This window comes from Euleptes europaea, chromosome 16 (genome assembly GCF_029931775.1).
Source record: "Euleptes europaea isolate rEulEur1 chromosome 16, rEulEur1.hap1, whole genome shotgun sequence".
Classification (NCBI taxonomy): domain Eukaryota; kingdom Metazoa; phylum Chordata; class Lepidosauria; order Squamata; family Sphaerodactylidae; genus Euleptes; species Euleptes europaea.
The window spans coordinates 34,252,691-34,272,375 of NC_079327.1; the positions used below are offsets into that span (position 1 = coordinate 34,252,691).

At 46.6% G+C, this 19,685-nt stretch overlaps 1 protein-coding gene across 1 annotated transcript in view; it reads right to left on the reverse strand.

The window, feature by feature from the left end:
* Positions 1-19,685, reverse strand: part of LOC130488160 (phospholipid-transporting ATPase VA-like) — a 114,167-nt gene that overhangs the window by 43,699 nt on the left and 50,783 nt on the right. The window contains exon 2 of the mRNA XM_056861763.1: positions 6,768-6,972. Coding sequence (XP_056717741.1) covers positions 6,768-6,972 — 205 coding nt within the window. The remainder of the gene's footprint in view (positions 1-6,767; positions 6,973-19,685) is intronic.

A 19,685-nucleotide genomic window follows, 5' to 3' on the forward strand; every position in this document is an offset into this window, starting at 1 on the left:
TCGCTTTGCTTGAGTGATCTCTTATTTGCAAAGCTACCAGACAGACAAGGGGGTACACAAAATTTATACATTCAAATGGAATTCTTCAGAGCCCAGAGAACTGGCAGTACAGCTTATGAAATTAAAACTGTGCTGGGATTCAGTGGCTTCTTCACTGGTTGAGTATCAACATAGGAAACACAATAACAGACACCAACAATTCCTATAAAATATGTATGCTCCTGAAAGACATGCTATATTTATTAACATCCCAGGAACACACTGTAAGCTTCCTGTCCCAGCATTCCAAGCAATCAACAAAATCAAGGCAGGACAGAAATAAATAAGGGTTCACATTATTACAGAAGACCCCTTTTGTGCTATAGTTTTACCTAACCAGCGTGGTGTAGTGGTTCAGAGCGGTGGTTTGGAGTGGTGGACTCCAAGCTGGGTTTGATTCCCAGCTCCTCCACATGAGCGGCAGAGGCTAATCTGGTGAACTGGATTTGTTTCCCCACTCCTCCACACGAAGCCAGCTGGGTGGCCTTGGGCAAGTCACAGCTCTGTTAGAGCTCTCTCAGTCCCACCTACCTCACAGGGTGTCTGTTGTGGGGAGGGGAAGGGAAGGTGATTGTAAGCCAGTTTGAGTCTCTCTTAAGTGGTAGAGAAAGTCGGCATATAAAACCAACTCTTCTTTTTCTACCTTCAGTAAATAAGTCCTACTGTTCTTCCGCACTCAGCTGCCCTTGCCAAATGTCTGAGGCAGCCCTCCAAGAGAGAGCACAGTGGCACACATGGCAGTTTGCTGGAGATATGAGGCTCTAAAGGCCCAGGGGCTGCTACCGCAGCACAGTGCAGGCTCCTGGATGTCTGGCAGCACCTAGCACAGGCCACTGATGTCACAGCCTGTATGCCTGCGCTAGGGACTGCTAGCTACTCATCAGATGTGCACGGCTGTGCAGGCCATCTTGGGTGCCCCTCATACTTAGCTCTTCCTCAGTAGCCTCTGCCTTAATACCTTCACCAAAACATTTTGCAAGCGGTCACTGTGGCGCAGAGTGGTAAACTGCAGTACTGCAGTCCAAGCTCTGCTCACGACCTGAGTTCGATCCCAACGGAAGTTGGTTTCAGGTAGCCAGCTCAAGGTTGACTCAGCCTTTTATCCTTCTGAGGTCGGTAAAATGAGTACCCAGCTTTCTGGGGGTAAAGGGAAGATGACTGGGGAAGGCAATGGCAAACCACCCCATAAACAAAGCCTGCCTAGTAAATGTCAGGATGTGACGTCACCCCATGGGTCAGGAATGACCCGGTGCTTGCACAGGGGACCTTTACCTTTACTACTGTTACATCTGATGCCAGTTGTCATACTAAGTCATGAAGGAATCAATGGGATTACTCATTAGGATTGCCCTGCAAGGTGGAAGTCATTGGTCCAAATCTCATCATTTCCATGGACTTCCTAGAGTAGCTAATAAATGTTTCAGATAAATAAAATAACCAGACAGGGTTAACTGAGACAGATACACCTTATAATTTTCTTCCAACCCAAGTCTTGGTCATGCAAACAACATCAATTTTCTCCTCCTCTAACAACCCAGATAGGAATGCAGTTTTGTTCCTCACCAATCTGGTACAGCACAATATTAAAGAGGTTGCAAAAGAAACAGTGGCTTAAGCCACCAGCATCTCTTGGGATGGGATGGAGGTTAGAAAAGCAGTGAGCACTCTTACCTATCATTGGCCATCTTTGAAAACTGCCACCCCCATGTCTACCAGCTTCTATCTTCACTGAGACAGTAAGTTTACCAAACATCCTACCCCATTTGAAAGCTACCACAAGAAGCCATCAACTAAGAAGCTTCCAATATTCAGCATCCTACCAACCACAGAGAAGCCATAAAACAATCCATGGGGAAATCAGAGAGAGGCGCCATAACTAACACTGTCCACAAGGCATTGCCCTAGACCAAGGGCCATTTGGATATTTATAACATCATTTGCGGGTCATACAAAATTATCAACTTAAAAATTAGCCGACCAAGCCCCAAGCAGGCAGCTGCCCCAGATGACCCCCCCCCCGGCATGGGCAAGCAGGCAGGCATCCAACTGGTGGCACACTCGCCCACCTGGTGGCACAGGATGGTCTGTTGCACCAGCCAGGCGTAGCCATCCAGCTGCACGCCAGAGTTGCTCCTGCTCTGCATGGCCGGGACCGGATTCTACAGCCGGCTCCTGCTACCTCTGCCTGCAAGAATGAAATGAGGACACACTGGCTAAGAACTCATCCCCCCTGCATTCTGGCCCTGCCCCCTTTAACCCCTCCATTGTCACCACTTCTGCCCTCAGCCCTCTTGTAGTACAGAGGGAATACGTTTCTCCACGGCTCAGGTGGGAAAGGGTTAACACAGTTTCTTGGGCGGTCCTAGCAGCTCCCCTAGCAAGGGGGGGAAACGGTTCCTTTTCTCAGCAAAACAAACCCACGTCCTCCTTGAATAGAGGCTATTCCTGTCCGCGGGAGGGGGCAGATCACCAGTCTTAGATCCTTCTGAGCTAGAGATCTGCCAGGACCCACAAAGGGCCAGACCAAATGATTTCACGGGCCTTAAACAGCTCCCGGCCCTGAAGTTCCCCACCCCTGCCTTAGACCATTCATAGGCCAGTGCTGATCCCAGATTCTAGGCATAAGTCTATCTGTCTCCCCCCACTGGTGGAGCTTCTTCCTAGCCATAGTGTGAAATGCCTCGACGGCATGATGCAACTGCATCGCTAAGAGTCACAGGTGAGCTGCCTCTTTACAAGCCACCTCAATGATCTATGCAGACAGGAAAGTAGTAACGTACCAACTCTGCAAGTACTGTGCTGTGACCACTTGGTTTCAGGCCAGCGTTGAGGATGCCCGGCTTCACCCCACCCACCCAAAATTTCAAGAAACAGCGAACAGAGCAACGCCATCAAGGTAAGTTGTTTCTGAAGAGGGTTAGGAAAAAATGGTGGTTGCCCAGTCCCCCCCCCCTTATGGCAACTTGGTACATTCTCCACAAGTTAACCTACTTGCACAATCACCGGTTTATTTTTTCTCCTCTCCTTTTTATATTGTCATCAAGAATAAATGATCCGGTTTCATCATCAGTCATTTCCTCCCATTTGTGTTTGTCCAGCTAATACCAAATCAGCAGTCACTGTTTTATGGGTGATTGCATCAGATGTCAGCATAGTCCAGAAGTATGTAACTTTTTTTAGCCAGAATGCTGAAAAAAATGGAGCATCCACCTGTGACTATACAGGTGTGCGGGCAAACTAAAGTGTGTGTGTGTGTGTGTGTGTGGTGAGGGAGGCAAGGGTTATACTCGGCCAGAAACTGTGACCAAGCACTGTTAGGGCCTCAGGGGCTCACCTTGGATGTAGCTGGCAGCTGCCATTTCAAAAACACACAGAAAAAGCGTTAACAATTAGTTTCTAAGTAACTGAGCTACTGCTACTGAATAGAATATTCAGTATTCTGTTTGTCAGTATGTGACAAACTGTTAATATTTCATCAAAACTGCACTGCTGCTTGACTTGTGATAGGCCATATGACCAAGCATGCCTGCCACAAAGAGAAAAACAGCACAATATACTCTTTTGTTTTCTTGTGAAGCAATATTCCTGCTCTGTGACCATAATCAACATACCATTGCCTGGTGATATACCAATATTCAGGTACTGATCTAAGGGACTGCTGTGAAAGTCTTTTAATGATAATAAAATTATCTTGTGGTAGAAAAAAAGGAAAGAACTTGAAAATTATATGTGGGATTTCCTCCCCCCCCCCAGATTTTCACGTACAGAGCATTTGCATGGGCCCCCATGTTAACATATTCTGGGGTCAGATGCTTTTAACTTGAGACCTTTAGCAAGGCCATGTTTCTATCTGTAAATGAAGTGGCACCATCAGAGGGTAGGATTTCGGAAGGGGAACATGGCTTCCTATGTTTCCTTTTAGTTATAGTCCTGGCTCCATGGAAGAGCTAAAAATGTCCTAAAGACAATAATTGTATCTTCCCTGCAGTTTAGTGTGTTATTTCATAATTCTTCTTCCAGGAAACTGCAACACCTTGAAATCAATACAGGGCGGATTCTTTATACACAAAAGGAAAAAAAACCTGTCACAAGAAAAAGGCAGAATACTAATATGTGAAAACAGAGCAGTAGTGAATGCTTTGAAGAGGATCTCTGGTGTGCTTTACAGGGGACTGACAGATTTCTCAGTGCCTTGAACCGGGGTAGCAATGGCTGTAGAGTAGAGATGGCTTTAAAAGGAGATTAGACATATTCATGGAGAAAAGGTCCAGAATGGCTACTACTAGCCTAAGTGACTAAAGGGAACTTCTGTATTCAGAGATAGTAAATCCCTGAATACTAGTGCTAGGAGGCAACTTTGGAGAAAGCCTTTGCCTCTATGTCTTGTTCATTGGTCCTCCAGGGCAACTGGTTGGTCACTATGTGAAACTTCCTATTTGGGGAGGGGGTCACTGCTGTAGTAGTGTAGGAGTAGGAGTGCTGGCAGGACAGCACACAAACATGATTCTAGCTCTGCAGATCATCTTTTACCATGTGGCCAGTTTTCTTCACCATCAGCAAGTGCCCTGCCTGAACCACAGCAACCAAATAGCTTTCAAAACCAAGTGGCAATATTGCTTTCTATCAGCCCCATTCAATGTACAACAAGGCTTAATCATTTAGCTGTGCATAACATTTAGCTGTGCATAACATGCATTAGAGTAACGCTTGCCTGTTTCTTAAGGTAGGGAGCAGTCTGGTGTTTTGCTTAGTAAAGAAGTAAAATATCAAGGGCAGATACACATGCCTGGAAAAGACAGTCATGCTAGGAAAAATTGAGGGCAGCAGGAAAAGAGGAAGACCCAACAAGAGATGGATTGACTCAATAAACGAAGCCATAGCTTTCAATTTGCAAGATCTGATCAAGGCTGTCAAAGAGGACATTTTGGAGGACTTTCATTCATAGGGTCGCCATGAGTCAGAAGCGACTTGACGGCACTTAACACACACACACAACATTACACTACAGAGTCCAGATTTTACACAATCAATTAGATTTTCTCTGGTGTAGTCTATGACAGTTAATCAAAAGCTTGTTGCAGTTTTAAAAAACCCCACACAGATTAAATGCACCTCCTCTTTCTTATTCTGAACATCTGGAAATTGTTGAAGTCATTTGTTTGCTATACATCCAGCTAAATGTGATATGTGATTTATGAAGAAATACTTCCTGACTAGTATTTATTGAACAACAGTGATTTTAAAAGGAATTTAAAGCTTTCAAAGGTATGTTGAGTAATGCATTTTGGTTGATCAGTGATTACTGAATGAGATGGATTTGTGCAATTCAGAAGCACTTCATGAGGAAGCTGAGTTTCACCCATGTTACTGGCAGAAAACCTGTGAAGTGTGAAGGACAACAAACATCTCTAAATCCTCAGGGCAACTGTCAATTACAGGAAGACATAACTGGCCAAAGTTTCCTGGCATGTGTATCTGCCCTTGATATTTTACTTCTTTACTAAGCAAAACACCAGACTGCTCCCTACCTTAAGAAACAGGCAAGTGTTACTCTAATGCAGCAGTTTACAAACTGTGCACCATAAGATAACAGCTACCATGCCACAAAGAATGAAATAGTTGAACGATTCAAGCTTCCTGGGAACCCAAACCACTCATTTATAGAGAAGACTGACCAATGCATCTTTGTGCTAGCTATTACTCTGAGTTTGCCACCTCCACAGGAAGTATGCTCAGAATAGTGAACTGTATCTGACTACTCCATCCAGCTAAGTCTGAAGCTTTCTGCTGGTGGAAACACCATTTCTATCCGAGGAAGACTCTTTAGGCTGAAGGAAATCTCCAAACTTTGTTAAGCAAGGTGGTATGGTACTGACTCAGGCAGAAATGGAGGGGTTGGACTTTTCTGAAGAGCATGTGCCATTATAAAATGTCAAACTTATGAAGTCAAAAAGCAAAGCATGCCTTGAATTTGAAATTAAGGGTGTACTTCTGCTATCAAAAGCTAGAACCCAAATTAAAAGTCCTTTGTATGACCTCTTAGACAAGGGTGGACAGATCCAAAGCCCCAGCACAATAATGGTGATAGAGTTTGAAATTTGGGTAGATTCCTTTTTATAAGGTCATAGCGGGACTGACAGTCTGTAAAATGTGGACCAGATCCAGATCCCAATCACCAGTTATCCATCCTATCCTAGACATTTGTTTGGATAAAACTTACAGGAATGGTTGACACTAAAACTGCTTTGTTATTGAACTGAATATGCAACAATGACCTTTGGAGAAAGCTGCTCTGAAGTAAGTGGCTCAAATTTTCAAAGGATGATGCATCTTTAGCAAGAAAAAAATTACAGTGCAGTTTGATTAAGATAGAAAGTTCAACTACACACAGAAACAGTCACAAATACAGTGTAGGCTAAACAACGATAAAAATCAGCCTGGAACAGAAACTCTTCAAAATACTAAGAAGTGAACACATTGCAACACCACAGATATATCTTTCACAAACAATGAGAAACATTGGCATCAATCTTAAGTACTACTGCAATGCAACTGTTAGCAACTACCAGTGGCTTAATAGTAACCATGGCTCTACAGCATCCATCTTGCTACAAGAAACAGATGCTCCTTCATTTATCCAACCCTGAAATGGTGAACTGGCTGCATAAACAAATTACTGATTTATATAATATATATATATATATATATTTGAAAGCATGCTAACTTACCAGCTCTAAAAATCCTTTCACAACTTGTCTTTGTTTCAAGTTGGTCTCTCCATCCAGGTTAGCAGTTTCTATGTGACACAGACCATCCGGGTCACTTGAAGAAAGCAGCAATACATCAGCAGGTATGATTTCATTACACCGTAGCTGAACAAAGTCTCCGACCTGGATTTCTTTCCAGAATCTGGTGGTGTATTTCTTTTCATTCCTGAGAAAGAAATGCCCACAGGAAACAGATTATAGTATTTTCCCAAAGATAGCGCAGTTATCAAAGGCAATCTGTACTGTTTTGTGCTTATGGCAGTAAAGTCTTTGACACCACCTGGTCCACAATCCTTCCATGCTCAGGCAACAAAGCTGTCAGCTATATTTGCACAGTTCAGCTTCTGTGAGAAAAGTTATTGTCAGTTTGGCTGGAATTAAAACTTTACACAGGCACTATAGGAGAAGGTTTGAAGCTAGGGCGTGGTTGGCCGCCTTTAAACTACACCTTAAACTGTGCTTTAGCACTGAGGGGTTCCTAGCTACTCTGAAGCATGACCCTTTTAAATCCTCATGGCAAAAAATCTTAGATGAGAAACTGGCGTTGTTGGGCTTCTCGCAGGATATGTTATCAGATCTTGGGAAAACGGAAGCTTTTGCCAAAATTAAAAAGCGCATTAAAGAGCTTGATTATAACAGCACTACTTTTCGTGCTTGTCGTGTCTGTTCATCCCAGTTCTTCGGAATACCCCCTCCACGTGGTCTGCCTGCCTATACATATTATCTAACAACTCCTCGTCTCTGTAGAGCTTTTTGCTTGGCTAGATTGAATGCTAACCCTTCTATGGTAATGCAGGGCAGATTTCTGAATATACCATACTCTGACAGGATCTGCCCTTGCTCTTCTGGCTCTATTGACTCATTAGCCCATGCCCTTTTGGAAGGCCGCTTTTACGAGGATCTTCAATCGCACTATATTTCCCCCCTTTTAATACACAAATCCAATGCCTCTGTGACTGACATAATGCCTTTTTTACTAAGTGATAGGGACCCCAAGGCTACATTGTCAGTGGCAAGATTTGTTTCAGTCCTTATATCCCTCCAACACTAGATATATGCTGCTCAAGATCAATTGATCAAGGAGCTTGTAAGGGATAAAAGGAAAGGAAAGGATCTATAGAAGAAGGAACTATTTGGGACAGAGTAGAATAACAATTGGAACGTTGGCAAGAGATCTCAGAAGGACTGAAACCTAAAGTAAAGAAAACTTATCAGCAGGGGAGGGCACTTTAATTAGTGCATTGACAGGTAGGAATCGGAGAGAAGAGCAGAAAGAAAAGACAGGCATAAGGTTGCTAGGTCTAGAGCTTCAGAGGTCTCCTCTGCTTTAAAAGAAGAATGCTAGTTGTCACTTTGGTGATCGCCACACTAGTGCACCCCGGAAACCTTAAAGGACCAGGGCAATGGAATGAAGTGTGATGCTGTGAATTTTGCATATTGATGTGAACTAATCAAGTCAGTTTTTCACTGCTAACTTTTAATTCTACTTTGCTAGTTTCTGCAGATGCCTCACAAGACTGCCATTCAGGAAGCCAGTTGGGATCTTTAATGCTACAGGCACCAGGGACTCTGGAAAACACTGTTTCCTGGAAAATATATCTCCCAGGATCCCTGGTATTTCAGACAATGGCAGTATCCAAGTCAATATTCAAAGAGCTGGATGAGTGGAATATTTCACTGGAAGTCTGTTACTAAAATCTTCCGTAACACCATTTCTTCTGCTGCCATGTAAGTGAGATGGGGTGGTCATGAAATTGAAGGGATCTGGGGAAGCATTTGGACTTATTATGCTTGCAACAATAGCACACTGCCATTGGGAGCCAAAGGGGTCCAAATTTCAAAAACTGGGAAAAATAATAGTGAATGAGTTGACTTGCATGAAGTGACTGGCCCCTTTGACTCAATTTACATTGGGCATAGAAAACTGAGTTATTTTCCATGTTTAAAAAGCTCACTTTGCTAACACCAATTTCAGATTGAGCCAAGGGGGAAATTCACTTATCCTTGTACTGGTCAACTCACTCACTTTGTACTCTGGAACAGATGCTTTCAGTTTCTAAAGAGCCAAGGACTACAGGTCAGGATTGTCTCTTCCTTGTAGCAGTTGTTTCATGGAACAGATTCCAGTGAGGGTACTATGCACCCACCTCCATCTTTCTGAGTATTTTTAAAAGTGGAGTTAATTGTGACCTGTTGTCCAAAAAGTTCTATGCCCAATTCAGGTAGCCTCCCTCAAAAAAAAAAGTACCTGCACAGGGCAACAAGAATTCATATACTTGTACATATTTTTGTGCAGGTGCAGAAGACAGTTTGATTGATAAAGGAGATATGATGGTTTGACATGGTACCATGACTATTTTGTCCATTAAGAATCAGGAGAAGGAAAATGCTTTCAAAAGCTCCTGAGAACCTCTGCTTCTTACTAAAAAGTAAGTTCTTAGCCCTTATGGCTGAAAAGACAAGCTTGAAAGTGTCTGAACAAGATCTGGTGAACCTTAGAATCCACGTGGCGGGTGAATAAAACTTCCAGCATCAGTTAGGTAGAGTTTCAGTGTTCTGTATGTAGCAATATTACACACACGTAGGCCAAAATCCTAACTCTGTTTGCATAAAAATCACAATATCGTTTAGGTGTAGAACTTGGTAGCCTTGATGTAGAAATTTTCATTTTTTTTTTAGCACAAAGTGCACAACTCTAAATATATTGTGGTGTTGTAAACAGGTACTGGGCCTCGAAGACACAGCTAAAGAAATGAAGTATGGCTGTTATTTAGAATGCACTCATTTCAGTTTAGTTCTTTCCCTCAGAGATCGCAGAGCAGCAGTCCAAGGTAAACAGCAGAGAACAGTGTGCCAAGTCTTTCCCTCATCTCCATGGTGTTAGAAAACAGATACCATTCAATCAATGGAGTCGGCACTGCATGTGGACTTCAGTATCAGATTATTATTCTTCATCTGAGTAAAGATGGAATCTGGCTGTGGAGGTATAGCTCCTTCCTGCTATTTGGCCTGTGGCATAAACCAGGACACAGAAAACCAGTGCAATTGATCCAAAAATAGAAATAAAAAATTAACTCCATGCATTTTCATCCTATTTTTTTTAAAAAACAAAGTAATTTAGTAACATCCTTAATACCTTCAGAGTTTTTTTTTTAAAGAGTTACAACATAAAACAACTGCTTTCCTACTCCTTACTCAGCAGTTGAAAAATGATTGTTCCTTATAAGGATGAAATGTGCATATCCTTGTTTAAGAAATGTAACCTATGCAGCCAAAAATATACCATCTAAATGAACTTGAGAATAAATCACAAAGGCACTATGGGTATTCTGCTAAAAATGCAGACACAGATCTAGTGTGGGAAAAGGATATTTTTAGATCTTTTATGTACTCTTCACATCTGCTTCGTAATTCATCGTCTCTGTAAAGCTTTTGCACATTCTGTGCTTTAGAGTACAATCACGTGTCATTTAGCTTTCCAGACTTTGGGTTCCCAGATCACGGTTTTCCTCTGAGTTAGAATAGGTAATGCATACTTGACTTTTTCAAACCTGCAGAAGTATCCTTGCTTCCTATCGGTCAAGTCAGCCTTCTTGTTGAAGCCTATTGCCTGAGTAAAGTAAGGAAAAAAATACTGGCCACAGCCTTGACTCTGGGATCTACGCCCATGATTAGCCGAGTAAGGTGGGGTGTGTGCGTGGAGAACGAGCCTTGGATACTCACTGTGAAGGCTCCTTCTGCTCTGGAATACGGAGGTCATCTGTAAAGTGGGGTTTCCGTTCCTCTTGCTTCTGGGAGGCAGGACTAAAACTTTGACTTCCTGTCTCTGAGGAAACGCCCCCTCATTTCCAGTTTGAAACTTGACGAGCTATAGGGCACAAGAACGGCTAAATTCCTTTTTTTTTTTTTTTTTTTTTAAGGACAGGAAGGTTTAAATAGAAGGAACAACAGTAACTGTGAGAAGAAAACAATAAGTGTTAGTAACAGCAACCCAACTAAGAGCCGTGGCTCCATTGTGGAAAAGGCAGGAAGTTGCTAGATCCCCAAACGAACTAGCTAATCCTGAACAAAATGCTAAATTCCTGAGAGGTGGGCCAGATGACCTCCGTATTCCAGAGCAGAAGGAGCCTTCACAGTGAGTATCCAAGGCTCGTTCTCGCTCTGGAAGAGGAGGTAATCTGTAAAGTGGGACTTACAAGAGCTGTCCCTGGCCCGGGTGGGTTAAGAATTTTGCAAAACGCTCTGAAGGACTCTGCGGCCAAAGGCCGCATCCGCAGAAGCGAACAGATTCAATTTATAATGACGGACAAAAGTGGAGATGGACGACCAGGTCGCCGCCTTGCAGATTTCCTCTAGGGAAGCCTGTCGATGGAGGGCAGCTGTGGTAGCGGCACTCCTGACAGAATGGGCCGTGATGCCTTGTGGCATGGCCAACTTGTTGGAGCTATAGGCCTGGGAAATGCAGGATCTGATGGTGCGGCTTATTGCCGTGTAAGACATGGGTTTGCCTTTATTTGGGGCTGACAAATTGATAAACAAGGATTCAGAGGTCCTGATGCCCTCAGTGCGTGAGATGTAGATCTTGAGTGCCCTCCTGAGGTCTAAAGTGTGCCATTCTCTCTCTTGGGGATGTTGGGGGTTGGGGCAGAAGGAGGGAAGCACTAATTCCTGGTCCCTATGGAATTTGGTGTTAACCTTAGGGAGGAAGGACGGGTCTGGGCGAAGGACCACCTTATCCCTGTGAAAGGTACATAACTCTGGTCTAACCGAAAGAGCCCCCAACTCTGAGACCCTTCGAGCCGAGGTAACGGCCGAATTCTCAGGTGTCTTAGGTCGGTAGAACGTAAAGGTTCGAAAGGTGCCTTGGAGAGGGCGGATAAAACCGTATGGAGACTCCATGTGGGAAATCTATGGCCACTGCTGGGGAGGAGAGACTGACCCCTCTAAGGAAGGCCCTTACATGAGGATGTTTAGTTATCTGGATGCCTGAGATCTTGGGAACTAAGGTGGCTATTGCGGCAAGTTGTCAGCGAAGGGTGGCTGGCTTGAGACCCTTGATTCGTCCATCTTGGAGAAAGGACAGCAGGTGAGAAACTTGGGGTTTTAAGGGGTTCACCACCTAACGAAGGTCTTCCAGGTCGTGCCATAGATGCGACGCGTGGATGGACGCCGGGACGCAACGATGGTGTCCGCAATTTCTGGATTGTAGCCTAAGGCTAAGAGCCATGCGGTCAAGCGGTACCACTCCGGGTCCGGGTGGCATATGGGACCCTGTTTGAGTAGATCGTGTCGCACTGGGAGTCTCCAGGGATTGCAGATTGACATCTCCACGAGGGTTGGAAACCAGGGACGTCACGGCCAAAATGGTGCGATTAGAATGATTGATGCTTTCAGAATCCTTACCCGTCGCAGGAGTCTGGGGATAAGTGGAAGAGGAGGGAAGGCGTAGAGAAGAACTTTCGGCCACGGAGACAGCAAGGCATCCGTCATTTCCGCCTGAGGATGATAGTAGCGGGTAAAGAATCTTGGGAGCAGGTGATTTGTAGCTGACGCGAAAAGGTCTACCTGCGGGAAGCCCAGGTGCTGGGAGAGGAGAAGGAAGGTTTCCGGATGTAGGGACCACTCTGACTCGTCCAGATTCCGTCTGCTCAGCCAGTCCGCTTGTGTGTTGATTGTCCCCTGGATATGTTCCGCTGAAATGGAGGTGAGATGGATCTCTGCCCAGGATAGGATGAGCTTGGCCTCTCTGTGCAGGTTCAAGGACCGAGAGCCCCCCTGTTTGTTTATGTGCGCTTTCGCTGCCACATTGTCGGTCCTGATGAGAACGTGTTGGTTTTTGACCTGAGCATGAAAGTGTTGTAGGGCCATCCGGATGGCTCTGATTTCCAGGGCGTTGATGTTCATAAGTCGTTCCTTCAAGTTCCAGAGGCCCTGCGCCGGTTGGTTGAGAAGGGAGGCTCCCCAACCCGAGAGGGATGCGTCGGTGAACAACTGGATAGGAGGAGGAGTGATATATTGAAGACCCTGAGAGAGGTTGCTGGGACAGGCCCACCATTGGAGGCTCGACTTGACAGCTTTGGGTATAATCAAGCGTTTGCGAGACCTGAGGGAGATCTCCCTCTGATACAGGCGAAGGAACCACTGCAAGGTCCTGGCATGAAGTCTGGCCCACTGTACTGCTGGAATGGTGGAGATCATAAGGCCCTGGAGTTTTGCTAGGCTGATGATCTGAGCTGACTTGGAGAGAAGAGTGAACTTGGCTAAGGAGGCGATCTTGGTTACCTTGTCCTCTGGCAGTGACAGAGTGTTGAAGACTGTGTCTATGTGGACGCCCAAGTGAAGCAGATGCTGGGAAGGGGAAAGATGACTCTTTTCCTTGTTTATCAGGAAACCATGGACTTCCAAAAGGTCAATGACTATCCTGGTGTGGTTGAGGCACAGATCCCTTGATGACGCACAGATCAGAATGTCGTCTAAGTAGGGGTGCAGTCGGATCCCCTTCTCCTGTGCCCGGGCTATCAAGGTTACAAGCACCTTCGTGAAGACCCGGGGAGCGGATGACAAGCCGAAGGGGAACGCCTGGAACTGGTAGTGTCTGAGATGAAAGTGGAAACGGAGGAATTTTCGATGGAGGGAATGGATTATGACGTGTAGGTAGGCTTCCTTTAAGTCGATGGATGTGAGGAAGTCCTGTGGTCGTAGAGCCTCTGTGATTGAACACAGTTTCCATCCTGAAGCGTCTTCTGAGGATGTGTCTGTTGAGGAATTTGAGGTCGAGGATAGCCCTCCAATCTCCGTTTCTCTTTGGCACTGTGAAGAAATAGGAGTAGACTCCCGATGAGTGCTCTTGTGGATTGACTGGTTCGATGGCTTGGATGTCGAGTAGATGACGGATGGCTTCTGCTGTTCTGAGTTGCTTTTCTCTGTTTGAGGTGCGAGTCGATGCTACCAGACGGTCTGGAGGAGTGGAAACCAGTTCCAGCTGGTAGCCCTGATGGATGACGTTGAATACCCAGGCATCTGGGTGGGAGGTTTTCCACCGGTGACGGAATTGGGTCACCCTGCCCCCCACAGGCTGAATGGGAGCGTCATTGTTTTGATGGACGAAAGAATTTGTCGTTCCTTTCTCCCTGGAAGTTGGTAAAGCGTGAGGGTTTGGAAAAGCAGCCCCCCCTCCGAAAGGAACCCCTGGAGGAGCTCCACTGACTTCTTTGTTCTGATCTGTACGTAGACAGGGTGTGGGAGGTACGAAAGGAACCCTGGGAGGAAAAGCTTTTTTGTACTTTACTGAAGACCTTGGGTAAGGCCTTCTTCTTATCCTTGGTTTCAACCAATATCTCTTCCTGCTTTTCCCCGAAAAGCTTCTTTCCCTGAAAGGGGAACCCCATTAAAACTGTTTTGGATCTGTGTTGTACTTGCCAAGGGCGGATCCATAATGCCCTTCTAGCTGCCGCCGTGGTTGCCATGACTCTAGCCGCGAAGGCCATCGTGTCTAAGGAGGAGTCTGCTAGAAAAGGACACGGCTTTTAGAATCCTAGAGGCCCCCTCCAAGGCATTCCTGTCGTCCTCTGGGATAAGTTGACTCAGTTTTCTGGCCCAGACTATTGCCGCATGAGAGATAAGGGCTGAAGTGATGGAAGCTTGGATGGCCCAGGCTGCTGCATCGTGGGACTTTTTGCAAGCCAAGTCGGCTTTTCGGTTGACAGGGTCCCTAATAAGGCCCTGGCCCTCCTCTGTGACTAGGTCAGAGGTATGGAGAGCACTGACTGCGGGTTCCACTAGGGGGACCTTAAATAAATCAGCAGAGTTACTGGCTATGTTATAAAGCTTCTTAACCACTGCTGGAGGTTGGCGAGAAGCCAGGGGTTTATCCCACTCTGCATTGATAAGGGTTAAGAAATAATCAGGGACAGGGGCTACATGTGGAGTAGCATGGTGCATATGGAAGAACTCTTTGGCCCCTAATTGCTTCTCTTGAGGCTGGGAGTCAGAAGCTGCATTTAAGTCAAGGGCTGCTAGGGTCTTGGAAAGTAGGGATTGATAGTCATCGGGGCTAAATAATCTGAGTTGCTTTTCCTCGGTAGCGAGGTCCTCTCCTTCGGAGGAGAACTCGCCTTCTTCCCTCTCATCGTCAGAAGAGGCAGGGGAAAAAGTGACTGTGGTGGTGGCTGATTTGGTCGGAGGAGCCTTAAGGGCTGCTTTGGTAAGCCACTGGCTCCCTCCCTCCCTTTGGGGTGGTTGGGAACTGGGGCCCTCCCCCGGGTCACTAACAGAGAGTTCGGAGGAGTCACGGACGGAGGAGGTAGGGGAAGCGAGCTGCACCGCTCTGATGCCTTCTGCAAAGGCCTCCTTAATTAGGGCCGAGAGTTCCGCCTTAAGGGACAGCAGTCCCGTCACCTCTATGGCGGCTAGGAGAGGGAGCGCGTTACCCTCCGAGGAGGGAGTCGGCGCCTTACCGGCTGGAGCGTTCTTGGAGGTTGCGGCGTGTGGCACAGCTGGGGCCGTCGGGTTCTTCGGCCTCATCACCACGGAGGAGAGCCTGCGCGGCGCGGCCGCAGCAAGAGAGCGGGGGACAGTAGTTGCGCGAGCTCTTTTGTTACTTTTAACATGAGCCGCATCGGTTCCTTTCCTTTTAATGGAACCGTCTCCCCGCTTCTTCTTGCTCTTCTCCTTAGAACCACCGGAGTGGCTGCCAGGGGTTTTTTGTTGGACTTGCTGGGCTGGGACAAGCAAGCCGGGGTCCAAATCTTCCTGTGCGATAAAGGCGTCAGGAGGAGCGTCCGCCATTTTGTTTGGCGGGAAAGCCAAAAACCTGACTAAAAAGGCCTATACTGTGCAGCAGGAAGACAGAAAAAGAAACAGTACAGATTAGAAAATAGACCTCTAAGAGGAGGAAGAAAGAAAATTTAAGAAAAGTAGACTTCTAAGAAGAATTAGTAGAGAGCTGCTGATAGAGCCTGCTCTCCCGATGCGAGGCAGGAAAGAACTGGAAATGAGGGGGCGTTTCCTCAGAGACAGGAAGTCAAAGTTTTAGTCCTGCCTCCCAGAAGCAAGAGGAACAGAAACCCCACTTTACAGATGACCTCCTCTTCCAGAGCGAGAAGGACATCTACTAGAGTGGAATTTTCAAGGCTAGAAAGTCTAGCTTTAAATGACCACTGGTAGATCGGAAAAATATAAATAATACTTTTAAAAAACTTTAATCAGGAAGGAAGCGGTGGGTATGGGTGGTTCTAGAATGTTGGTCTGGTCTATTTTAGCCCAGCTAGCTAATCAACACTAACTCAGGGGTGTCGAACTCATTTGAGAGGAGGGCCGGATCTAACATCAATGTCTCTTGGTCAGGCCAAAGATGGGTGGCCTCCATGGGAGGGGGAAGTCCCCATTGGGAAGCTTCCCCCCCCTCACAGAGGCCAGGTCTGCCCATTGGTTTCTAGGGGCCACCATAGAAATCAATGGGTAGACCTGGCCTCCATGGGAGTCTCAGTCAGGAGGCCAGGTCTACTGCCATGCAAACCAATATGTAGACCTGGCCTCCAGGCGGAGATGGTTTCCCCCCCCACTACGGAGGCCAGGTCTACCCATTGGTTTGCAAGCAGTAGACCTGGCCTCCTGACTGAGACCCCCCCCCCACGGAGGCCAGGTCTACCCATTGGTTTCTGTGGGCATAGAAACCAATGAGTAGACCTGGCCTCCATGGGGGGGGGGGGAGGAGAGACCCTGTTGGGAGGGCAGGTCTACCGCCATGCAAGCAGCGGTCTGGCAGTGCCCAGGAGAGTGGAGGGGTGGTGGTGGGGAAGGCGATCCTGCTGCAAACAGGAGCGCCCGGGAGAGGGGGGGAGGTGGAGGGGAAGGCAATCCTGGCCCCCGCCACGGCCAGGAGAAGGGGGGGAGGTGGTGGGGAAGGCGATCCTGGCCCCCGCCGTGGCCAGGAGCACCCAGGAGAGGGAGGGAAGTGGTGGGGAAGGCAATCCTGGCCCCTGTCGAGGCCAGGAGAGGGGGGAGGTGGCAGGGAAGGCGATCCTGGCCCCCGCCGCGGCCAGGAGCACACGGGAGAGGGGTGGAGGTGGCGGGGAAGGTGATCCTGGCCCCCGCCATGGCCAGGAGCGCCCAGCAGAGGAGGGAGGTGGCGGGGAAGGCAATCCTGGCCCCCGCCGCGGCCAGGCCCTCCCTTATTTTGCAACTACTGGCCCTGATTGCCCTGCATGAGCCAATTGGAGGAGAGAGGAACAACATGGTGAGGATAACACAAGACTCTGGCAGCGGCAGTTTCTTTCAGCTAAGAGGTGCACTCGAGTTACCACTGCACATTTCTGTTGCTCACGTGTTCTGTTAATATCCTGGGGCACACCCTTTGGGAACTGCAGGCCTAGTATGTTTTTATTCAGAGACAATTACATAAAGAAGGGAGATGTAAGAGGAAAGACTGAGCATCTCTGTCAAATATCAGGACTGGATGCAGGGCAAAGTAGAGTGCAACTCAGACTTGTGTTCCCAGTAGGGAGGCTCCTGATCTTTGCCCACTTTTGTCAGTGGCGCTCTGTTTCCACTGCAAACCTGGCAGACTAATCTCTGAGGCAACAGGGTGGCATCCAGGCAGCAGTACCCACTACAGTCACTTGATACCAAGAGCCAAATCCTTGCCCACCAGCCCTAATCTCAGAGCTTGCTCATCTGTCTGAGCAACTCACTTCTTGGGTGAGGAATTCCCTGGAAACCCCCTTTCTTTGAATTGATGAGTTGGAATTTGACCCCTGGTTGGTTCTGACAATGCACCTGCTTCTGTCTTCTTGGTTCCTGACTGCCACCCTAGAACTTGATCCCAGCTTGGCTTTGTGCATTAGTTTTTGACAAAGGCGTATAGGTTACTCAGGTTTCCCCTCTCTCCCTCTTCCCACTCTCAGAAACAAGCCACCCAGAGTTTGACCCTTGATGACAGCCTGACACATACTCATTAGCAGCTTGGGTAAGTTTTGAAATGGTTCAGGGTGGAAAAGAGGGAAATGGTTGTAGCCACTTAGTATTGAGCCATTGTTCTGTTTGCATCAAACAGTAGTTTCTCTTTCAGTTTTGTCACATGACAGGTGCAATTCACACTGCTGATGGCAATCATATGCAGAAAGCCCATCTTCAGACCTTCAAAGCATCCTGTGATGTGGAAATAGATGCATGTGAATCAAAACTCTGCACAATCATTGTAAGCAAGATGGTTGCCTGGTTCCACAATTCTATCCCACTTTGGAAGGTGAAGTAATTGCAGAAATAGAGCAGTCTTGCACATACAGAGATGTTGTAGAGGTCTAATCCATAGCAGACTGCCTTCACAAAAGAGCTGTCCTCCAGGACTGTGCTTACATATCCATGAACTCTACAGGAACTTGCCACTGACAAGGCAAACAAGTTAGACTACCCCAAATGAAGGAAAATACATCTGATCTTTCTCACCGTCCTTCAGAAGGATAGAAAATCATGTAGTTGTGAAGACACACAGCCTCATCTCCTATGCAAGATCAGGTAGTCTAAAAGAAGGCAACACAGGCTTTAAGGGTCAGGAAGAAGAATCCATGGAAAAAAATGCCAAAGGGTTTTTAGAGGGGGTGAATAACCAATGCTGCCTTCAGGAAGTGAAAACAGTATAGGGTGCAAAAGGTTCATTAAACCACCCTTACTCAAAAACATAATTGAATACAGAAAGAAACAAGCAAAATAATAATCCACAGCTTGCCTTATACCTTGTACAATAGAAAATGTGGGTCTGTTATGCAGTGAGGAACCATAGCCAATCCTGCCTTGGTACCTCCTGTACCAGTAGAGTAAACATTCACAGACATGTATTATACACACATGTACGTTGTGTGCATCATTATGTTTTAATGTGAAATTGCTCATTCACTGCTTTTTACAGGAAAAAAATTAATAAATAGGGTACACATACTCCCCAACACTGGAGGTGAAAAGCATAGGACCTAGAGCTAAACAACAAAAAATGGTTCCAAAAATGTGAATGGATTATAGAAGTGGTGGGGAAAATTAGATTATTCTGTTGTGTCACACACATGAACACACACAAAGCTGCCTTACACTGAATCAGACCCTTGGTCCATTTAGGTCAGTGTTGTCTACTCAGACTGCTAGCAGCTCTCCAGGGTCTCAGGCTGAGGCCTTTCACATCACCTATCTGCCTGGTTCTTTTTAATTGGAGATGCCAGGGATTGAGCCTGGGACCTTCTACATACAAAGGAAGCCTTGGTACCTACCGTGAAGGCTCTTTCTCTTCCGAGGCGAAGGGCATCTTATTGTTGGGTGTTTTCCCGCTGCTCCCAGGAGGCAGGACCAAAAACGAACTTCCTGTCTCCTTGGCGGGAAGACCGCCCACCATCCTCAGTTACTGGCTTGCCTAGCTCCTAGAGTAGTGCTTAAACAAAAACTGAGAACGGTACACATGAAAGGTAGGAAACAGGGTAGTTAACAAACGTTGAACAGTGAACCTAGATAAACCCGGAGGGTTAACTGGCAAGTGTAGCTCACCACGAGCGGTAACTTAAAAAACTGAATGATACCAACAGGGTATTAGCAAAGTAGTTCTTAAGGATTGAACATCATCAATATTTCGGTAATTTTGCCCATTGGGGCAAGATGTGTCCTAGTCTGTAGATAGGAAGAACTGTTAATCGGGTGGGTCAGATGCCCTTCGCCTCGGAAGAGAAAGAGCCTTCACGGTAGGTACCAAGGCTTCCTTCTCCTCCGAGGCAAGGGCATCTTATTGTTGGGACCTTCTAGAGCTCCCAGAATTGGGTGGGTCAGTTCTCTTCCAGCACATGCTGAAGGACCCTGCGTCCAAAGGCTGCCTGAGCAGATGACCAGGTGTTAATTCTGTAG